General features: G+C 35.1%; 1 protein-coding gene across 3 annotated transcripts in view; it reads left to right on the top strand.

Annotated features, from left to right (window-relative positions):
- The window catches only part of ASPM (assembly factor for spindle microtubules), a 63,936-nt gene that overhangs the window by 27,914 nt on the left and 11,376 nt on the right, over positions 1–24,646 (top strand). For 2 of the 3 annotated variants that reach the window (XM_006734060.2, XM_081824934.1), the window contains exons 17-20: positions 4,720–4,914; positions 13,862–18,613; positions 21,824–21,990; positions 23,434–23,530. In XM_006734060.2, coding sequence (XP_006734123.2) covers positions 4,720–4,914; positions 13,862–18,613; positions 21,824–21,990; positions 23,434–23,530 — 5,211 coding nt within the window. The remainder of the gene's footprint in view (positions 1–4,719; positions 4,915–13,861; positions 18,614–21,823; positions 21,991–23,433; positions 23,531–24,646) is intronic. The other variant, XM_006734061.2, reaches the window with a different exon arrangement.

The raw sequence follows: 24,646 nt of genomic DNA, 5'->3' as shown, positions 1-24,646 counted from the left end.
TCTATTGTTTTATTTCTCAAAATTTCTGGGACCTGGGCACAGGAATAGTTATGTTATTTTTCGTTTCCTTTTGTGACCCCAACAGTACAAAATTTTACGTTAATGTAAGCTTTTTTTTTTTAATTCTGAGAAAAATGCAATTTTTAACCATCTGTGAAATGGTCTCCTTGATCAAGTTGAACAAACTATTCTAATGCTTTTTTCTCCCTACCCCTATAATGATCCTGTATTCACTTATTTGGAAAATCAAACAAAATAAGCATCCATGCTTGATAAATTTATCAGATATTTCAGAAATACTTTGCACCTTATACTCCTCCTCAGTTTTGAGTTACTGTGCATTTATGATAGAGTTCTTAATAACTATAAAACAGCTACATTTTGGCAACTCTTAAACATACCATGTATTTTGTCATAGTTTATCAGACTCGGAAATAACGCTAATTGAAATAATTTGCTCTTACCCACTCAAACTCTTGGTAATAACTTTTGGGAACTAGGCAGTACTGGCTAGAACTGGCTGATACTCACAAATGGTCTTTTCTGCTACCGTATATATTCTTTGTGCCTTCTTTTGCCCCTTATCTTCTCAGAATCTGCCTCCTTGCCCACATATTCCTTAGAGGATAACTTTGTACTTCTGGAAGCTTATAGGAGAATTGCTTTAGGAGAGTTTTCAGCAAAGACTCTTTCCTGGCTGGTCCTCAAATTATTTCACTAATTCTGTTTATATGACATTGAGAGATTTAAAATCCCATGAAACAGATATTTATCAGAATTGGGGGGGGTAGTAAATGAAATCTGCTTTATTTTCTGCTCAAGATGACCTTATACTAATAAGATATAAACTAGAAAGATTTCTTATTAGCTCTTTGCTGGTGAGATCCCTTTTCCTGATTTAGGAAGTAGAAATTTTTCCGATCTAGGTAGTAGAAATTTCCCTGTTTTTTGAAGACCACTGGTTCTCTCCTTTCTCCAGGCGACCATGCTCCATCTCTTATACAATTACACTAGCATCCAATTACGTCTTTTCATTTGCTCTTTGGAACATTAAGCAGTAGGTCCCCTGTATATTCTCATAGAAATATTATAAGCTAATAAACATATAAATATTACCTTTGGGGTAGCTAATTTTTCAGGTGTTGTATTTTCATGTCATTGTTATACTTCATATAAACTATCCATTGAGAATAGACTGGCTTAAGTTCTTGTAGTGACAAGTGAAAAATGACTAATGGCCTAATTACCTAATGAATGAAGCAGGATTATCCAAGGGTACCTGATACATTCTACCTTTTAGTTCTTCCTGTCAAAGAGTAGGCATAAACTGTAAAGCAAAGTAAATCCCTGTATGTGGCCCATATGCAAGGTAAAATAAAACAACCTTGTAATAGGTTGGCTTAACAACAGTATAGAATTAAAAATGATGACATGCAGTCTAATTTAGAGAAGAAACAGTGACTTCCAGGATTGGAATTTTTACCATCAGTTTATATAAGTTTTCAAACAGTTGCTAGTTTTTGTAGTACATTTGCCTCTTTGGATTTGTCTATTTTCCATCTGTAGCTTCTCTAATGTCACATAAAATTGTTCCATTTTAATTTGCTTGAGATTGAGATGGTCTACAAACAGGTAAGTGTCAACTTACCTTAGCCTACTGTATCTAGGAGTGCCCCTTGCCCTTAGAACTTTCGACTCAAATGCAACTTTTGACTATTTTTTTTAAGCTAATAGGAAATGCTTTTTTTTTTTAACCCAGTTTTTGTTTAATCGTGGTAAAGAGCACATCATAAAATTTACCATCTTAACTCTTTTTAAGTCTACAGTTCAGTAGTGTTAATATATTCACATTACTGTGAAACAAATCTTCAGAAATTTTTTAACTTGCAAGCCTGAAATTGTGCTCCTTAAATAACTCCCCATTTCCCCTTCCTCCTGGCCCTGGAAACCACCATTCTACTTTCTATTTCTATCAATTTGACCATTTTAGATACCTCATATAAGTGAAATCATGCAATATTTGTCCTTTTGTGACTGGATTATTTCACTTAGCATATGTCCTCAAGGCTCATCCATGTTGTAGCATGTGGAAGAATTTCCTTCATTTTTCAGTCAGCATAGTATTCCATTGTATGTAAATAGCACGTTTAGTTTATCCGTTCATCTTTCTGTGGGCATTTAGGTTATCTCCACCTATGGGTTCTTGTGAATAATGCTGCTGTGAACATGGGTGTATCTCTTTGAGACCCTGCTTTCAGTTCTTTTGAATATATACCTGGAAGTGGGATTGCTGGATCATACACGGTAGTTTCATTTTTTAATTTTTTTGAGGAACTGCCATACTATTTTCCAAATTGGTCACTATGCGTCGCATTTTACAATCCCATCAGTAGTGCACAAGGATTCCAGCTTCTCCACGTCCCTGCTAATACTTGTTAATAGTGCAGAGATACCTCAGTGTGGTTTTGATTTGCATTTCTCTGACAATTAGTGTTGTTGAGCATCTTTTCATTTGTGTGTCAGCCATTTGTATGTCATCTTTGGAGAAATGTCTATTCCTTTGTCCATTTTTAGATCAGGTTATTTGATTTTTTTTTTATTGTTGAGTTATAGGAGTTCTTTATATATTCTAGAAGTTCCCTTATTAGATATATGATTTGCAGATTTTTTTTCTCATTCTGTAGATTAAATTTTAACTTTGTGGGCGCCTGGGTGGCTCAGTTGGTTAAGCGACTGCCTTCGGCTCAGGTCATGATCCTGGAGTCCCTGGATCGAGTCCCGCATCGGGCTCCCTGCTCGGCAGGGAGTCTGCTTCTCCCTCTGACCCTCCCCCCTCTCATGTGCTCTCTCTCATTCTCTCTCTCTCAAATATATATAAATAAATAAAATCTTTAAAAAAAACTTTTCGCTTTGTTAATTGTGTTCTTTGCTGAACAAATTTTTTTTTAAGTCTTTGATGTAATCTCATTTGTCTGTTTGCTTTTGTTGCTTGTGCTTTTGGTGTCGTCCAGTAAATCATTGCTAAATATGAGATTTTTCTCTATGTTTTCTGTAGGTAGTTTTATAGTTTTGTATCTTACCTTTAGGACTTTAATCCATCTGGAGTTAATTATGTATATGGTATAAGAAAAGGGTCCAGCTTCTTTCTTTTGTATGTGATTGTCTAGTTTTCCAGCAGCATTTGTTATAGAAACTGTTCTTTTTCCATTGATCGCTCTTGACACCCTTGTCAAAGATCATTTATCCATGTATTTGAGGGTGTATTTCTGGGCTTTCTATTCTATGCTATTGGTCTGTATGCCTGTCTTTATGCTAGTACCACAGGCATTATTGTAGCTTTGAAATATGTTTTGAAATTGTGGGTGGGAGGGGGGATGCTTTTAATTTGGATATCTGCAGTCTTAAAGGCCATATGCTTCACAGGGGCACTGACAGTGATGTTAGATGGCTTCATCAATTTGTTGGACATAATTCCTCAGCCCAATTTTAGAATTGTCTAGTCTTCTTTCACTTAGGAGTGACCTAATATATAACTCTCACCATTTCTTAGTATTTGTTTCAATCCATTAACTACATTTTTCCTTTCTTAGAGTGGCTGTTTGATCCCTTCCATAGTTGAATGTGTTCCCATACTGTGCAGTGTCCACCCATAGATACCAACACCTGATTATAATTAATTAATAATTAGAATCTAATGTCTGTGTAGAGCCCATCCTTGGATGGTGAGCTGTCCCGAATAGCTGCATAAAGGGTTATCAGACATGCTATAAATTGTTCTTTCCACCAAAGGGGGTAACTTATATTCTAGTTTCCAATTCAGATAACTGAAATGATAAGTCTGGCGTTGGAGAGTGTGGCAAAGTGATTGCGTAGTTCCAGCACTGGTTATCCTACCAGTGGACTGACAGTCTACTTGACTTCTCTGTCTCAGTTTCCCCATAGTCATAAAAGTGGTACCTGTTCATCTGTTCTTATGGTTGTGTGAGCATTCATGAAGTGTTTAGAATGGTGTCTGAAGCCTAGTAAGTATTTGACCTATGTTGTTTTTGCTGGTAATTCATTATTAGAAGTAACAGAAATAGAGATATGTAGGGTACCAGCCTGTAGTGCTCCCAGGGCAGGTAGCTCTTCTTCGGCCACTCATGCTATCGAGCAGTCCTGCTACCACTTCTCGTAACCTAATATTTTGTCGTCTTGATTGTCTGTGCCTTAAAGCCATAATTATTCTGTGCTAAAAGTAGATATTTTGCTGCTTCTCCCTTTTTGTAAATTCCTTTGTTCAAGTTGTTACAAAGCAATACATTGTAAGGCATTTTGTTTATTTTAGGGTCTCCTTTTTTCTTTTATTTCTCCATATGGCCCACTGCTTTTTTCAAAATCAAGCATGAATTCTCTGGGCCGTAATCTGAGAAACATACCACATTTAAATTGCCTTTATATTGATTATTGAAGATCAGTGATAAATCAAACATGTCTGTGATCTTTATTTTAGGATTATATTCCTAGGAATTTTTGTTCCATCATATAAATATATATGCATGTCCACCTATCAGACCTTTCAATATTCCTGGAAGTATCTATACACCAAAGAGAAGCATATCTTAAGTCTGGGGGATGTTTTATTTTCAGGATCAGTTTGATTAATATTTAATAGATGATCTTCTTACAAATTTAAGTAATTAAGCTTTTGATTCATATTTGCTTTTTTTTTTTTTTTAGGAGCGAGACAAAGCTGCAAGAATTATTCAATCAGCTATAATCGCTTTCCTAACTAAACAACGATTGAAAAAGCAGATTAATGCAACATTGACCATTCAGAAATATTGGCGAAGACTCTTAGCACAGAGAAAATTATTAATGTTAAAAAAGGAAAAACTAGAAAAAGTTCAAAATGAATCAGCATTGGTTATTCAGGTATAGTATCCTGGTATTTTGAATTTAAAAAGTTTTAATGACATTTTTAAGGAAGAAAGTAAAATATAAAGTTTTCAGTTATATTTTAGGCTTTCAAATTTTTCTGGTACTTGAACAAATATTAAATACCTTCCTACTACCTCCAAAACTCTTTACTATATTCAGCATAAAGCTCAAACAAATTGAAATGCCTCCTCTTCTCTGAAGTCTAATTCTTTACCTCTTCTGTCTTCTTTGTTTTATATTAGAGGTTTATGCTCCATGGAACATGATGACATACTGCATCATTTTACTTTATATATCCACAGACTCAACCAAGCTCTTTGTTTAATCTCTACTATGGGTCCCGGAAACTTATTTTGGGATAAATGTGTGCACGTTTTCCTCTGTAGCACATTTAGTTGGCATATAACAAAATATTACCTATAATCTATAGAATGCCTATGTTAGTTTTCTATGTAGTAAAAAAAATTTTAACATATCTACTTTACATAGTAGACATATTCTTTATATCTATATGTTATCAGATCCTATTTTAATAACAACAGAGAGGTGTACTATTTAAATTTACCCTATGTAAATGTCATTGAAGCTTTACCCCATAATTTTATCTATTTTATAAATTTGGAAATTTTTGTGTCTGGCTATTACTATTGATAAGTGAAAGATTCTGATTTAATAAATTATCTTTTTTTGAACCTTTTTTTAATGTGAAATATTACATAGAAAATTGCACAGAACACATATGTAGAGCCTGATAGTTTTTCACAAAGTTAATACCCATGTAACCACTACCAGGTCAAGAAATAGAATATTGTCAGCTTCTCAGAAGCCATTTCGCAATCCATTAACCCTTCCCTCCCCGACCCATAACCATTATTCTAATATATACTTTTTTTCTATACATCTTCTTTAAACACTATAATTTTGTCTTCCCTGTTTTTTGAATTTTATGTAGCTAGGTTCAAACCATGTAAATTCTTTATTCTACATTATTAAATTTGTGAGATTTATCAGTGTTGAGTGTAACTGTGGTTTAACTTCCAGTCTATAATATTTGTAATTTATTTATCTTTTCTATTGTTGATGGACATTTGGCTTTCCATTTGTGAGTTATTATGAGTAATGAATGCTTCTATGAATGTGCCTTTTGGTGTGAAATGTATTCACTCTGTTTGATATATACCTATGAGTACAATTCTTTGTTTTTTGAGTGTATAGATTTCAGTTTTCATAGATACTGCCAAAAAGTTTGTAAAGCAATTGTAATACACACCAGCTATTTATGAGTGTTCATGTAACTCCATGTTCAGGTAAATAAATACTTGGAAATTGTCTGTTTAATTTTAGCCATTCTGGTGGTTGTGTAGTATCCTAGAGTAGTTCTAATTTGCATTTTCTTGATAATTAATGATATTGGACACCTTTTTAAATTGGAAATCTTCTCTTGTGAAGTGCTATTTCAAGTCTCTTTTTTTCAATTTTTCATTTTGATTGTCTTCTTGTGGATTTGTAAGAGGTGTTGAATATTCTGGTTATTAGAATTTTGTTGGATTTGGGTGTTTCAAATACCTTCTCCTAGACTGTGATTTACTGTTTTATGAAATGAAAATTCTTAATTTTCTATTATGGTTAGTGTTTTTTTGTGTACCATAATCCAAGGCCTTGAAGATATTCTTCTACATTATATCCTAAAAGCTTTAATGTATTATCTTTCACATTTAGATCTCTCCTGATTTGTATTAGGGACTATTTTTTCTTTTTTTATATATGGATATCCAATTGTTTCATTTGATTTACTGAAACAACCATCCTTGCCTCATTACTGTACCACCTTTAGCATACATCAAATATTCTTATATCTGTGCTTCTGTTTCTAGAATTTTTTTCTGTTCCATTGTTCTTTTTTGTCTTTCTTTGGGCCTTGTACTCTAGCTTTACATGAAATCTGAATAACTAGTAGAGAAGTCCTCCTTCTTTGTTTTTTTGTTTGTTTGTTTTTTAAAGGTTTTATTTATTATTCTGACAGAGAGAGACAGCGAGAGAAGGAACACAAGCAGGGGGAGTGGGAGAGGGAGAAGCAGTCTTCCTGTGGAGCAGGGAGCCCAATGCGAGGCTTGATCTCAGGACCCTGGGATCATGACCTGAGCCGAAGGCAGACGCTTAACCAACTGAGCCACCCAGGCGCCCCGCTCCTTCTTTGTTTTTTTAAAAGAAGTTTTTAGCTATTTTAATTCTTCTGCATTTTGATATACATTTTGAATCTGAAGTTTAAAAGTGTTGGAATTTGAGATTTAATAAATACTGAACATGGTATCTATTCCCTATTTATTTTGGTCTTGTTTAAATGTCTCCTAACTTGGTTTTATGATTTGATGCAAGAGGTCTTAAATACTTTTGTTTTTATCTATATGATACATTTTTAAAAATTTAGATTAAAAAAATTTTGATTAACATTAATTAAAATTTTAATTTTTAAATTAGCACTCAGTAAAATAGACCTTTTTTGATGTGCAGTTCCATAAACTTAAAGACCTGTACATATTTGTGTAATCACTACATCAGTCAGGTTACAGAACAGTTCCATCACCCAGAAAAACTTTTGCATGCTATTTGTGGTCATTCCTCCACCCACACCCAGCCCTAGGTGACCATAACTCTGTTCTCTGTTACCATAGTTTTGCCTTTTTGAGAATGTCACCTAAATGGAGCCATATACTATGTAACCTTTTGAGACTCACTTTTTTTCACTCAGCATAATGCCTTTGAGGCTCCTTTAAGTTGTTGCATGTATCAATAGTTTGTTTTCATTGCTGAGTAGTATTCTGTTGTATGGAGGTACCACAATTTAATTATACATTAACCTGTTAAAAGGTATTTGTGTTGTTCCCAGGTTTAGGTGATCTCATTGCTTTAAGGTAAATATTTATGAGTGGGATTGCTGGGTCATTTGGTAAGTGTATATTTAACTTGATAAGATAGTGGCAAATTGGTTTCTAAACTGCCTATATCAGTTTTCATTCCCACCCTAGTGCATAAGAGTTCTCATTGCTCCACATCTTCCAACACTGTGATGTCAGTGTTTTTTAGCTGTTCTGTTAGATGTGTAGTGGTATCTAATCTTGGTTTTATTTTGCATTTTCCTAATCACTAATGATGTATATGTTTTCAAGTGCTTAATTTTCTTTCTGAAGTATCTGTTGAAATCTTTTGCTTATTGTTGTAATTGAATTGCTTATCTTAATGAGGTTTGAGAGTTCTTTCCATATTCTGGAGACAAATTCTTTGTCAGTGATTTGCAACTATTTTCTCCTAATCTATAGGCCTTTTACAGAAAGTTTCCTGACCCCTGGTCTTGGTGAATGGTCTGAGTACTTAAAAAGAATATGTAATCTGTTGTTGTTGGGTGAAGTGTTCTCTAAATGTTAGATCTATTTGGTTGATGATGTGTATTTAGTTCTTTTATATCCTGACTGATTTTCTGTTTGCTCTCTCAGTAAAAGAATAGTGTTTGAATCTCCCAACTGTAATGGGATATGTTTTTCCCCTTCAGTTCTTTGTTTTTATCATCATGTATGTTGAAGCTCTGTTGTTAGGCACATGCACATTTGAAATTGTTCTATTTTCTTGGTGAGTTGGGTCTTTTATCATTATGTAATGTTCTTTTTTATCCCTCATAGTCTTCTTTGCTTTGAAGTCTACCTTGCTGGCTGTAATATAACTACTCCAGCTTGGTTGTGGACTTGACTGTCATCTGGAAGTTATATTTTTTTCTTTCCTTTTACTTGTTAATTACTTACATGATTATGTAGGACATGAAATCTAGACAGCATTTAGTTTTTATGTTTTGAAAATCTCTGTCTTTTGATTGGTGGTTTAGACTATTTATATTTCAAGCATTTATTGATATTTGTGAATTTAGGTCTATCTTTTTATTGTTTCTGAATGTTTCCATTCTTTCATTCTTCCCTTTCTCCTTTCCTGGCTTTTCAATTCTTTGAACACTTGATAGTGTTCCACTTTAGTCTGTTTTCTTTCTATTTCCCTTTGTACAGGTTTGTTTTGTTTTGTTTTGTTTTTTGGTAATTGCTGTAGGGGTTACAGTATATGTAACTTTTAATCCGCTTAGAATTAATATTTTATTACTTAAAGTTGAATATAGAAAACTTACCACTATCTAAGTCCCTTTGTGCCCCATCTCCCACTTTTATGTTTAGTTGTCTTGCTTACTACATCTACATACAATTAAAATCACATCAGGGAATGTTATAATTTTTGCTTTCAATCATAATAAATATTTTAAACAACAGATGAGAATAATATTCTATGCTGTTAATGCAGACGTTTATCATTTCTGTTGCTTTGCTTTATTTTTTTGTAGTACATTTTTTACAATTTATAAACCAATAGTGATTCATTATTATTAACTAAAGTCCATAGTTTACATTAGGATTCACTGTTTATGTGGTGTCATTATGTGTGTTTGATCAAAATCCTGCCCTGAAAATCCTCTGTATTCCACCCCTCCTCACAATTCCTGGCAACCCCTGATATTTTTTACTGTCTCTATAGTTTTGTTTTTTTCCAGAATGTCCTGTAGTTTGAATCCATCAGTATGTAGCCTTTTCAGATTGGTTTCTCTCACTTAGCAATGTGCACTTAAGTTGCTTTTATGTCTTCTTTTGGCTTGATAACTTGTTTTTATCGCTGAATAACATTCTATTGTAGGATGTACCTCAGTATTTTTTTTTTTTATCCATTCACCTACTGAAGGCTATCTTGGTTGCTTCCAATTTGGGGCAGTTATGAATAAAGGTATTGTAAACATCTGTGTACAGGTTTTTCTGTGGACCTAAGTTTTCAGCTTCTTTGGATAGTTACCGTGGAGTGGGATTGCCTGATCATACAATAAAATTAGGTTTGTGAGAAACTGTCTAACTGTTTTCCGCAGTAGCTGTACCATTTTGCATTCCCATCAGCAATGAATGAGACTTCCTGTTGCTCTACTTCCTGGCCAGCATTTGGTGTTCAGTGTTTTAGATGCTAGCCATTCTAGTAGATGTATATTGGCATCACATTGTGTCAGTTTGTAATTCCCTAATGCTATATGATGTTGAGCATCTTTTCATATGCTTATTTACCATCTGTTTATCTTCTTTCATGATGTGTTTGGATCTTTCGTCCATTTTTTTAATTCTTATTGTCCATTTTTTATTTCTTGTTGAGTTTTAGGGCTCTTTGTATATTTGGATACAAATCCTTTATCAGATATGTATTTTGCAAATATTTTCTCCTAGTCTGTGGCTTATCATTTTGTTCTGTTAACAGTTTTTCACAGAGCAGACTTTTTAATTTTAATGAAGCCTGACATCAGTTTTTTTCTTTCATGGATTATACTTTTGGCATTATATCTAAAAATCCATTGCCAAACCCAAAGTACTTAGATATTCTATTGTTATCTCCTATATGTTCTATGATTTTTACATTTTACATTTTACATTTAGATATATGCTTTATTTTAGTTAATTTTTGTGAAAGGTAAAGAGTCAGTGCTTAGATTCATTTTTTTTTCATATGGTTGTCTGCTTATCCCAGCATCATTTTTTGAAAACAAACAAAATTATCCTTTATCTACTCAGTTGGGTTGTTCCTTTGCCAAAGATCAATTGACTGTGTTGCATGGGTATACTTCTGGGCTCCCTATTCCATTCTAGTGATCTGTTTGTCTATTAGTTTGCCAATACCACACTGTCTCAATCACTATAGTTTTATAGTAAGTTTTGAAGTTGGATAATGTTGGTCCTCCAGCTTTCTTCCTCTTTAATAATATGTTTGCTATTCTAGGTCTTTTGCCTCTCCATTTAACTTTAGAACCAGTTTGCTGGTATCCACAGAGTAACTAGGTAAGATTTTGATTGAGATTGCTTTGAATTTATAGATTAAGTTGGGAAGAACTGACAACATTGAGTCTTCTACCCATGAACATGATGTATCTCTCCATTTAATTAGATCTTCTTTGATTTCTTTCATTAGAGTTTTAGTTTTCCTCATACAGATACTGTGTATATTTAGATGCATTTTGAAGTGTTTCTCTTTTTTCACTAATAATGTTAATGATGTTATATCCTACAAATTTATTGTAATTGCTTATTAGTTCCAGGAGGTTTTTTTGTCATTTCTTTGGATTGTCTACGTAGATGATCGTGTCACCTGTGGACAAAGAAAGATTTATTATTTTTGTCTCTTGTATACCTTTATATCCTTTTCTTAATACAGTAGCCAGGACTTTCAGGATATGTTGAATAGGAGTGGTGAGGGTACATCCTTGCATTATTCCAGATCTTAAGGGAAAAGCATCTAGTTTCTCACTGTTAAGTTTGATGTTAGCTATAGGTTTGAATAGATGTTCTTTATCATATTGAGAAAGTTCCTCTCTATTCTTAGTTTGTTGAGGTATTTCTTTTTTAAATCATTTTTCTTTTTCAGCCTAGATAATTTGTATTGATCTTACAGTATATTCTTTTATCATCTTTATATTGAGCCATTCCAATGAGTTGGGGTTTTTTTTTTATTATTTTGATTATTGTGTTTTTCAGTTCTAATATTTCCATTTGGTTCTTATTTGTATCTTTGATGTTTTTACTGAGACTTTCTATTCTCCCATTAGTTTCAACTTTTGGAACATTTTTACATCTGCTGTTTTAAAGTCTTTGTCAGGTAATTCCAATGTCTAGGTCATCTTCATTGGCATCTGTTGATTGTTTTTTCCTATGCAAGTTGAAATTTTCCTTTTATTATTATGCCAAGTAATTTTTAATTACATCTTGAATATTTTAAAAGTTATGTGAATGTGGATATTTTAGTTTTATGAGGTGATCTGCCTTGTTGGGTTCAGGCCACAAGTTCTTATCAACCTTCTATGGGTATGGCTTCAACATCAGTTCCTTTTTTAAAGCGTTTACAGTGATATTTGTATCAGTCCCATGTGTATGTCACCGAGTGGCCAGTTTGGGATCTAGGTGGTGTTGTGTTTCTTAATTCAATACTCAAAGGCTAGTCTGCTATCAGACCCACACATACACAGCTTAATGGTGAACCCCAGAATTCATAACATTAAGGGATTGCTTTCCTGAGCTGTCCCTTCTCTTCAGTCTCCCTGGGACTCTGCAGGTGTGTTTAGGGCTGCCCTGTTTGGTTCTCTGGCGAGAAAGCTAAATCTTTGGTTACACTGGTATGCTGTGTTCTTTCTGTGACTACCCTAGCTGAGATGAAGCAAAGACTCTGTATCTTTAGTAAGAGGAAGTACAAAATATGGCAAACATTGTGGAGATAGGGAGAAATGAAGAATTGGAGCTATGAAAGCAATCTACCACAGATATCTATGGTGGAGAAGAAAGAGCACCTTATTAGATATTAAAATCTAGGCCCCAATATCAACTCTTGGTTGATACTGGCTATGTGACTTTGGAAAAAGTTTTACATCATAAGTTTTCTTTTCTTTAGATGAACAAAGAATGCTAACTTACTGTGTTTTTGTGAGAATTAAATGAGAAAATTATATGTAATGTTCTTTAGTAAAAGCTACTTAGTTTTAATAGACCCTGGCAGTGCTGCTAAATCTCTACTGTGATGAGAGGGGATGAACTTATCTCCCACGATCCGTATCAACACTGACTGACGCTTCAGTAACAGCCACTGGTAACAGTATTCAGAACAAACGATTATCAGAGTGTAGAATAAACTATCCACACTGACACTTTGATTTTTGAGTTTGAAGGTTTCACAAACAAACATCTAGAGGGAAGAAAAGAAAAAGAATGGCCACTGCAACTCTGAATAGTATCTGCTTTACTTTTCCCTACTTTTTTGAGGCAGCTTAATAAAATACTTCACATTTGCATCAAGCTTACAGTTTTCAACACCATTTTGCATTAATATGCTTAAATATAGTTGGATAAATGTTTCAATTACTTGTGCATCTCTTCATAGTAATGTGGTATATACTCATTATTTCTTATCAGGCTGAAGAGTAGGAACAAAATCACAATCCACACATAGTAAAGGAATAAGGCAATATCTGTGGGGAAAGACTTAGAGGGTTCCTGACTCTCCTCTCCTGTGGATAGGTGTGCTTGGACCAGGCACAGGCGCATAACAATGGGTATAGGGCTCCAGGAGACAGAAGTACCTAGCCCCTATCCTGTTTCACTTATATAAGAGAAAGTAAGCTGCAGTAGGGAATTCTCCCCCCACTCTTGCCCTAACGAAGGAGTTAGGGAATGTGGGTGGTATGGGAAGAAAGCAACCTTGGCTATTCAAGAGATAAATGGTTTATCACTTCTCATATCTTTTCAGAATTCTACTTTTTGACTATGTGTCTATAATTCCTAAACTTATGAAGAAGTAGTAATTTAATTCTTAATGAGAAATATGACTAAGAATGATCTAGCTCACTTGTTTCTCAGATTCCTCTGTTTATATTATTGGACCTGTGTAGGATCCCTCACGTAACACTCCAATCATTACAAGATAGTTTAGCAGCCTTGATATTAAGGGGAAAATACAAAATCCAAAGATACATTCATAGGAAATTACTTAGAATCAATAGATAGCAGAATATTACTATAGCTTTATTTTGACTATTTTCTTATATGTTATTCTATTAGAATATAAACTTGCTTTATATTTCTTTGGTCTCTGAAATACAAATGCAAATACAAATATAAATACCACTAGGATTGAGACAAGGATTTCTGAATTGGCTATAGCTATATCAATATAGAAACTAAACTACAAACAAAAGAGACAAGTATTTTCCAAAAATAATACTGTTTTTTAATTTAACATGTTTATTTTTAAGCAAAAGGTTAGAAAAATTAATACTTGCAGAGGTGTTGAGTATAGAAAGTTATGTGTTTTACTTTGTGTCCTTTCTTACCTTTTTCAGAGGTATTGGAGAAGATATTCCACTAGAAAACAGTTTCTGAAATTGAAATATTATTCAATCATCCTGCAGTCTAGGATAAGAATGATAATTGCTATTACTTCTTACAAACGACATCTTTGGGCTGCAGTTACAATTCAGAGACATTGGTGTGCTTATTTAAGAAGAAAACATGATCAAGAGAGGTATAAGATGCTAAAGTCATCATGTCTCATAATCCAATCTATGTTCAGAAGATGGAAGCAACGTAAAATGCAATTACAAATAAAAGCTACAATAATATTGCAGAGAGCTTTTAGAGAATGGCATGGCAGGAAACGAGCTAAAGAAGAAAAATCTGCTCTTGTCATACAATCATGGTATAGAATGCACCAAGAATTACGAAAATATATTCACATTAGATCTTGTGTTGTTATCATTCAGACAAGATTCCGGTGTCTTCAAGCGCAAAAGTTATATAAAAGAAAAAAAGAGGCTCTACTGACCATTCAAAAGTACTACAAAGCCTATCTGAAAGGAAAAACTGAGCGCACCAGCTATTTGCAGAAACGGGCTGCGGCCATCCGACTGCAGGCCGCTTTCAGGAGGATGAGAGCTCGCAATCTACATAGACAAACCAGAGCTGCTTGTGTTTTTCAGTCCTACTGGAGGATGAGGCAAGACAGATTTCGATTTCTAAACCTTAAGAAAATTACTACCAAATTGCAGGCGCAAGTAAGAAAACAGCAACAATTACAGAAATATACGAAGGTAAAGAAAGCTGCCCTTGTAATTCAGATTCATTTTCGAGCTTATGTTTTAGCAAAGAAAGTTCTAGCATCTTACCAGAAAACACGTTCTGCTGTCATTGTTCTACAGTCTGCATACAGAGGGATGAAGGCCAGGAAAAGATTTATTCACATCCTCACATCCATTATAAAAATTCAGTCATGTTACAGAGCTTATATTTCCAGAAAAAAATTTCTGAGACTAAAAAGTGCTGCAGTACAGTTACAGTCAATTGTCAAGATGAAACAAACTCGTAAACAATATTTACATTTGAGAGCAGCGACGCTGTGTATCCAGCGACAGTACCGGTCCACAAAAATGGCCGCGCTAGAGAGACAAGAATACACGCAGATGCGGGAATCCTGTATCAAACTGCAAGCTTCTGTTAGAGGTCACCTGGTTCGGAAGCAGATGCGGGTGCAAAGACAAGCTGCTATCTCACTACAGTCTTATTTCAGAATGAGAAAGACACGGCAGCACTACCTGGAAATTTATAAAGCAACTGTTGTCATTCAGAACTACTATCATGCACACAAAGCACAGATCAGTCAGAGGAAGAACTTCTTGCAAGTCAAAAGAGCTGTTACTTGTTTGCAGGCAGCTTACAGAGGTTATAAAGTACGCCAGCTAATCAAACAACAATCTGTAGCTGCTCTTAAAATTCAAACTGCTTTTAGAGGCTATAGTAAAAGGAAGAAATATCAATATGTGCTTCAGTCCACTATCAAGATTCAGAGATGGTACAGGACATACAGGACTGTTTGTGGTGTTAGAACGCAATTTTTAAAGACCAAGGCAGCTGTGATTTCTCTCCAATCTGCTTATCGTGGCTGGAAAGTTCGAAAGCAGATCAAAAGGGAACATCAAGCTGCAGTGAGGATTCAGTCTGCTTTTAGAATGGCCAAAGCCCAGAAACAGTTTAGATTGTTAAAAACAGCCGCATTAGTCATCCAGCAACATCTGAGAGCATGGACTGCAGGAAAGAAACAACGCATGGAGTACATCGAACTCCGTAAGGCAGCACTGACACTTCAATCTGCATGGAAGGGAAAAACAGTGAGAAGGAGGATTCAAAAGCAACACGCATGTGCTGTCATCATACAGTCATACTGTAGAATGTATGTGCAACAGAAGGCGTGGGAAATCATGAAAAAAGCTGCTTGTCTGATTCAAATGTATTATAGGGCTTATAGTGTTGGAAGGAAACAGCGTCAGTTGTATTTGAAAACCAGAGCAGCTACAGTCATTTTACAGTCAGCTTACCGAAGTATGAGAGTAAGAAAAACAATAAAGGAGCGCAACAAAGCAGCAGTCACCATACAGTCCACATATAGAGCTTACAAAACCAAAAAAAACTATGCAACCTGCAGAGCTTCAGCTGTTATAATTCAGAGATGGTACCGAGGTATTAAAATTGCAAGCCATCAACGTAAGGAATATCTTAATTTCAAGAAGACAGCAGTTAAAATTCAAGCCATTTATAGAGGTATTAGAGTAAGAAGACAAATCCAACACATGCATGTGGCAGCCACTGTTATTCAAGCCATGTTTAAAATGCATCAAGCAAAAATGAAATACCATAAAATGAGAACAGCCACTGTCATAATTCAGGTAAGATACAGAGCATATTGTCAAGGTAAAATTCAGCGTGCAAAGTACTTGACAATTTTGAAAGCTGTTACTGTTCTTCAGGCAAGTTTTAGAGGAATAAGAGTTAGACAGACTCTCAGAAAGATGCAAAGTGCAGCCACACTCATTCAGTCATATTATAGAAGACACAGAGAGCAAACCTATTTTAGTAAGTTAAAGAAGGTAACAAAAACAGTACAACAAAGGTACCGGGCAGTGAAGGAAAGAAATGTACAATTTCAAAAGTATAACAAATTAAGGCATTCTGTCATACGCATTCAGGCTGGTTTTAGGGGGATGAAAGCTAGACAACATTTAAAAATTATGCATTTAGCTGCAACTCTTATTCAGAGGAGATTTAGAACTCTCAGGGTGAGAAGAAGATTCCTGTCTCTCAGGAAAACTGTTCTTTGGGTGCAGAGAAAATATCGTGCAACTGTTTGTGCAAAGCATTACTTCCAACAATTCCTGCGGTTACAAAAGGCGGTCATTAAAATCCAGTCATCATACAGAGGATGGATGGTAAGGAAAAAGATGCAAGAGATGCACAGGGCTGCTACTGTCATCCAGGCAGCTTTCAGAATGCACAGAGCATATGTGAGGTACGAGGCCTTGAAACATGCCTCAGCCATAATCCAGCAGCAATACCGAGCAAACAGGGCTGCAAAGCTACAGAGACAACATTCTCTCCGACAGAGACATTCTGCTCTGATCCTTCAGGCTGCTTTTAGGGGGATGAAAGCTAGAGGACATTTGAAAAATATGCATTCCTCTGCAACCCTTATTCAAAGCAGGTTTAGATCTTTAGTGATGAGGAAAAGATTCATTTCCCTCAAAAAAGCTGCTGTTTTTGTTCAGAGGAAATATCGGGCCACCATTTGTGCCAAGCATCACTTGCACCAATTCTTGAAATTACAAAAGGCAGTCATTACAATCCAGTCATCTTACCGAAGGCTGGTGGCAAAGAAGAAGTTAGAGGAGATGCACCGGGCTGCAGTTCTCATCCAGGCCACTTACAGAATGCACAGAACATATGTTACATTTCAGACTTGGAAACATGCCTCAGTTCTAATTCAGCAACATTACCGAACACACAGGGCTGCAAAATTGCAAAGAGAAAATTATGTCCGACAAAGACATTCTGCTTTGGTCATTCAGGCCGCATATAAGGGAATGAAGGCAAGACAACTTTTAAGGGAAAAACACAGAGCTGCTATCATAATACAAAGCACATATAGAATGTATAGACAGTATCTATTTTACCAAAAGATTCAGTGGGCTACAAAAGTAATACAAGAAAGATACAGAGCAAATAAAAAGAAAGCTCTTCAACACGATAACATCAAGAAAGCAGCAACCTGTATTCAGGCAGATTTCCCGGACTTGATCATGAGGAGACAGATTCAGGAACAGCATCAGGCTGCCACTATTATTCAGAAGCATTTTAAAGCCTCCAAAATAAGGAAGCGTTATCTCCACTTGAGAGCAAAAGTAGTTTTTGTTCAAAGACGATACAGAGCGCTAACTGCAGTGCGCATCCAAGCAGTCATTTGTCTACAGTCTCCATACAGAGGTTTTGAGGTGCAAAAGGATATCCAGCATATGCACCTGGCTGCCACACTAATTCAGGCAGTCTACCGAATGCACAGGGCCAAACTTGATTATCAAGCAAAGAAAACTGCCGTTATTGTTATACAGAATTATTATAGGTCATATGTCAGAGTAAAAATGGAAAGAAAAAGACTTTTAGCAGTTCAGAAATCTGTACTAATTATTCAGGCTGCTTTTAGAGGCATGAAAGTTAGACAGACACTGAGAAACCTATCGGAGGCAAACGTGGCAGCCATTGCCCAGCAATCTGCATTCTGCCCTCACAGAATGGAAACTCCGCATGGAGCTGTTCACAGCTCGGCACTAAGGATTCAGAAGTGGCATAGAGCTTCTCTAGTGGCTTGTTCCCAGGAGGCAGAGTATCCTCAAAGAGGGGCTGCAGTAACAAATCAAAAAGCTTTTTGTGAAATGGTCACAAGAAAATTGGAAATGCAGATGTGTGCTGCCCTGCGAATTCAGTCCTTCCTTCAGATGGCAGTGTATCGGAGAAGATTTGTTCAGCAGAAAAGAGCGGCTGTGACCCTCCAGCAGTATTTCAGGACATGGCAAACAAGAAGGCAGTTTTTATTGTATAGGAAGGCAGCAGTGGTTTTACAAAATCACCACAGAGCCTTCTTGTCTGCACAACATCAAAGACAAGTGTATTTACAAATTAGGAGCAGCGTTATCATTATTCAAGCTAGAACAAGAGGATTTATACAGAAACGGAAGTTTCAGAAAATTAAAGATAGCACCATAAAAATCCAGGTACTTGTATATTTAAATGTAAAGCTTGAATTATTTCTTTAACCAATACTTGTTAGAATTTGTAAAATTAACTTAAGCAGGTCATAAAGAATAATACTTCGTTTATGTGACCATTTCATTTATCTTCCAAAACGGAACATTTTTGAGAATGGGAAAAGGGCACTAATAATAATTCAGCTAATACAACACAGAACTGGAATTCTTTTGAACATGATCACTCTATGCTTGATGCATTTCAATAGGTGTTAATTTTGAGGATAAAGTTTGATAAATGGGAGTTCTCTACGGAGTAAAAAATTTTTTTAAGGGAGAAATATACGCTAAGGTAAAGGGAGATTTGGCAAAATTTAGGCCAAATGGTATAACTTTATTCCCTACCAATCTGTTAATAAGACCACTTAAGCTAGATAGACATGTGTACTTTATTCAGAGCATTTAGACTTTTGGTTTCCAAAGCAATTTTATATAATTTTTTCGCTATATTATTATTGTTACACATAAAATATATATATTCTATATAACAAAAATATTATATCTGCATTTCTTACACACATACATATATCAGTGGGTGAGAAGTGTAGAGTATTCTCTCTCTTGAAATATGAAGGAACTGAGAAAGGTTAAATAAGTTGCTAACGTCACACAGGGAGAGGCAGATCCAGGAATTGAATCTAGGTACTTCAGCAATTTATTTTCTACCTGTTCATACCTGGGCTTTGAACCTTGGTGTGATATGTTGGTATCTTGTTGGTTTGCTGTTGAACTTAGATATACTGTTTTCGTTCAGCAAATAAATGTCCAGTGCTGGCAATGTGCTCAAATGCTATCATGGTTGATTGGCATAAACAGATATACTTAGTTGCTGTCCTTAAAGCACTTAACTGAGCAAGGAAGCTTAATTATAAAACAAAATGAGAGGTTTATGTTGCTGGGAACATAAAGAAGGGAAACCTAAGTTAGTCCCAGTGCTCAGAAAAGGCTTCCCAGGACAAGTGGCATTTAAGTTGAGATGTTAAGCCAAAGGATGAATTAAAATAGCCCAATAAAATGTATCCCATGTATGCAGCTGTAAGCGATAACACAGAGTTCAGAAATGAGAGAGCGAGTATGTGTGGTGGAGTATAGAGAATGACAGGAGACTAGGCTGGCAGTACCGGGAGTGAGATCGTGCATAGCTTTGTAAGACATAGACACAAGTTTAGTCTCTTCTACTGGATTAAAAGAAGTTCTAGAAGAATTTAAAAAGGAGAAAACCAGAATCATATTTTTATTTTTAAAAAATGACTCTGGCAGGAATGTGGAAGAGGGACTGGAAGGGGAGCGGAGACCAGCCAGGAGGCTATTGGCATTAGGTCAGGTGAAAGATAGTTTAGTAAGGTGTAGTGACAATGGGATTGTGAGGATTAGTTTGAGTGGAAGGGGTAGTATTTGCATTATATAGAGCATGAACAAGCATCCAAGCCATGTGTATGGCTTAAGTAACTCAGCAGATGTTACCATTCTCTGACATAGGGAGTGAGGAGAGGAGCAGATTGGAAGATTGATGATGAGTTCGGTCTGGGGTACATGATGAGGTTGAAGTACCTAACAGATGTCTCAGTTGAGATGTCTAGCAAGGCAGTTGGCTGTGTTTGTCTAGAGTTTGGAGAGTAGTACAGATTTCAGAATTTGACTTCTACATTATTGGCATACATGTGATAATTAAAGTCGTGGGGATGATGGGATCAGCCAGGAATAATGTAGAAAATGAGTAAAAGAAGAGAGCCTGCCTGGAACTCCACCCTGAAGAACGTCTACATTTGAGAATACTGAGAGGAGAAGCCAAAACATGGTAGTAAGAGAGAACAAGCAAAACTGAAAGATTTATGGTATCAAGAAACCAAGGATTGAGGGAGGAAGAAAAGAATGCTCAAATTCCAAAGCTGCCAAGAAGTTAATGTTTGAAGTATGTTAATTGGATATATTAGTTAGGGTTATATTCAACTGAAATGACAGAAAAGCCAAAATAACAATCTCAGGAAATTTTGGCTATTTTTCTCGTATATAATTAAATTTAAAAATTATATTTTACACATCTTGTTTTTAACATATAATCAGTGGTCTCAAACTTTAGTGCACATTGGAATCACTTGGAATTTTTAGAAATACTGATGCCTGGCTCCCAGTGTGAATACCAGTATGTTGATATTCAAATTAGTTTACATAAAAACCACACATAAATACTTAGAGGAAGTTAAGGACATCACAAGAGTAATTTTGACATTCATATAATTCTTGCCTCTCAGCTGACTTTGGATCCTGATCCCCATGTAAGGCGTGGCTGCAGTATTTGTTTTAGGTATTTTGGGGTCAAAAAGACTCGGGTTCGGATCTTGACTCTGTTGCCTTCTGGCCATGTGGTATAACAGGTCTCTTCTTCCTCAACATCAGTTTCTGTTTTGTAAAACAGAGATCTTAATCATTTCATGAAATATTTGTAGAGAAAAAATAAGATACCTTTTCCACTTATTACCTGTGCATCAATATGTTACTAAATTTCTCTTGATTTACTCATCACTAAATTAGGTAATGATATTATCTACTTATGGTGTTGTAAGGACCTACAGCGCTTAGTACAATGCTAACGGCTTAATAAGTTGTATTTTCACTTAAACATTTAGTCAGCCTCAAGGTCACAGAAATTGGAAAAACTGATAGTCCTCTGATAGAGAGTTGCTCTCAGGAATTTGCTGCAGCCTGGACACAAAACCCAGGATATATGTGAGGGAGGCAAAGTGGGAGGTGGGAAGGATTCCTTTCCTTCCCAGGAAGTAGAGTAGTCAGTGTGTTCCTTTTCCTTCTGTTCTTCCAAATGGATTGAGATAGTGAGGACAATGCACATATCTGGCTTTTCAGACATTGTACATATATTACAATTTAGAAATATTTGTTAGGGTTATATTAGTCTTAGCTCTCAGGCAGCCACAGGTTATGTGTGATAAAGTACATAGTAGGTGTTCACTATGGTGAGCCCATCTGTTTTCAGAGGGCTCATAGGTGTCAGGAATGAATGAGCCTAATCGAAAGAAGAGTCATTATATGACTATATTTCTGCAATTGATTTTTGTCTACTTAACCAATCTTACACTAGCTGTCTTTAATACTGATTTTTTTTCAATTTACAAGAAAATATATCTCATTGCATATTTGTTATATTTATGTGTTTCATAGGCTATGTGGAAGAGCTATAAAACCAGAAAATATTTACATAAAGTGAAAGCTGCCTGCAAGATTCAAGCCTGGTATAGGTATTGGAAAGCACGTAAAGAATATCTAGCTGTACTAAAAGCTGTTAAAATCATTCAAGGTTGCTTCTATACCAAACAGGAGAGAACACGGTAATATGTGATAGCTGTTGGCGGGGGGCAAGGGGGAGTATGTGTGTGTGGTAGCCAAGTCTTTATATAAAATAATAGTGCTTACTGATTTTTCTTTTAAATATTTGCTATGCCTAACTTGTATGGTTTGTTTTGTTGGTGTTAATCACCATTAATGAAACAAAGTATATCTCTAAGACTGTCTTATTTTTTGAGATAGAGCCTTGATATAATTCAGTAAAAAGTACTTACTTAAAGTTGATTTGGTTTCATATGGGGATGAGGGTAAGGGGAAGTGAATAAAATAATCCAGGAAAATATTGGTTTCCTTATTAGTGCATTAGTCCATTTTGTTTTTCAGTTTAGCTACTGGTAAAATTTGTTTTCTCACTCATTTTTCTTTTCTTTTCTTTTTTTTTAACTTAGCCCCCACACTCTTTTACCTTAATGATGAAGACCTAATTACCAACTTATTTATGTTCATTGTATTTTCCTATTCCTTGTTCATTTCTTTGAAACACCTTTTCTAAAGCTCTTACCAGATTATCGATATTATTTTTTATTTCATAGTGTAAGAATTTTTCTTCAGTTATCAGAATTGATGGATTATTGTATCAGTGGTGGTTTTAAAGATTGTTTTAGGAGAACACACTAGTGTTAGAAGAGTTTCTTGATAGATTCCATGGGTAGAAGCTCAGGGCTTACCATATAAAGATATAGTTGCTGCTATCAGCTGTTAAGGACCAGTATCTAAGTTTCCTGTTCCAAAATGCTGAATTTTTCTTATTAATGCTCAGCTTTGTTTTCTAAGAAATGTGGCAGCATGTAAGTTAAATCCATTCTCAATTTTTATGTATTACACCATGTTGACACCTAAAGTTTAATCTCTGGCCCTCACTTTCTAAGTTTTTCTCCAGTTCTACTTACAGAATATTTCTTTTTAAATATTTACATGATGCCTAGCTTTCCTTTCAAACAAGTGTCCATTTCTCATTTGCCTGATGCTTTTCTAATCTCCCAAGTTCTCTTTGTGACCCCCTCCCGTCTGCTCAATGACTCAATTGCAGTATGGACTCAGATTTTATGCTCTGCCATTATTTCTACCCACACCCCCTTTATCTAGGCTTTGTCTAGGTCTACATAATTGTACTTTCTTTTGATCCTGTTCAGAATTCTTTCTCATTCTAGAAACTCATATTTCTTACCACTGGAATATTGCCAATATTGCTAATTGCAAAACTTCTTTTTCATTGTGTCAGTTCAGGGTGTGTGTATGTGTATGTATAGAATTCTAATGGCTACAATTTAAATATAAATTATACTTTTCCACTTTCTTTTATTCTCATCTTTCTTATATTTTCTTTCTCTAATATTTAGTGGGGGGGTGGGGGGGTGAGGTGTACAATACATATTTATTGAGTAGATTAAAGACATTTGTATTGCTTTCCAATAACTACTTTTTAGGTTTCTGAATGTGAGAGCATCAACAATTATCATTCAGAGAAAATGGAGAGCTACACTTGCTGGAAGAATAGCTCGTGAATACTTCTTAATGATGAAAGTAGGTGCAGAAAGAAAAAATAGCTCCTTTGCAAAGAACTATTTTAGGAAACAAAAATTGTTTTTTGTTAACTATACATTTTAAACACATCATTGCAGTTAATTAAAAATTGTATTCACTCAAAAATACTTTTTATGAATGCTTTTGTTTGTATATTTATAAAATATTCTCAAATCCAAGTTTGAAGTAACTAATTTTAGAGTAAATAATTTATTTGGAGGAAGTCCTAATAGATGTAGCATATTTTGTCTACTAGAAGTCAAACCTTAATAATATGTTCTTTAAACTACAATTGGTGATCTATTAAAAATATTTAACATCAAAGTTTAGAATAGCTGCAGTACGTATAGCCTTTTATTAAAGAAATCAAAACTAAAATTCTACTTATAAATTTCAACATTCATGTAATATTCACTATTATTATATAGCCATTATTATTATACCTACTAGTGTATATTTGCTAATTGGATTCTCATAGTCACCCTCTGAAGTAGTTATTATTAGCATACCTATTTTACAAATGAGGAAACTGAGGTCTAGAGAGATAAAGTGACTTGCCCAAGGTCATTCAGCCAGTTGGTAGGGGAATCTATGTTTTAAAGCAAACCTAATTCCCATTTTAATTTATATACTTCTTCAGGTGTCTTAGAATTTGGTTGTCGAGATGTTATGTAATTGAAACTAAGATGTGCTAGTTCTAAGATGTACTCTATGGTTCTTGAAGCAACAAACAGCTTCCCTGATAGCTGTTTACAATGCCCATTCTGTTCTTTACATTGCTAGCATTTTTATTAAGTGTATTTGTCCTGTGGTAATATTAGTCCTTTCCTCCCTCACAATGAGAGGTATCAAGAAGATGAGAGGGAAAGAGCACCAGATATCTATTGACCTTGGCTTGCACCTTCATAAAAATTTAATTTTTAGCTGTAGACCTATATAGGTTTAGAAATTATACACCATCACCTTTTCTTGTATATGAAATATGACATTCTTAAGCTAAAAATGTAAGGAAAAATCACAATTATACCATCTCATTTTACATGGAGAAATTCAGAAACCTCCAGTGGGTTGAAATTATTAAGCCTTTCTATTAATGCCACTTGCACATTTTTCCTT

Source organism: Leptonychotes weddellii, chromosome 6 (assembly GCF_054177405.1).
Source record: "Leptonychotes weddellii isolate Sample4059 chromosome 6, ASM5417740v2, whole genome shotgun sequence".
In the NCBI taxonomy this organism is placed as follows: domain Eukaryota; kingdom Metazoa; phylum Chordata; class Mammalia; order Carnivora; family Phocidae; genus Leptonychotes; species Leptonychotes weddellii.
This window is presented reverse-complemented; position numbering and strand designations above follow the sequence as displayed.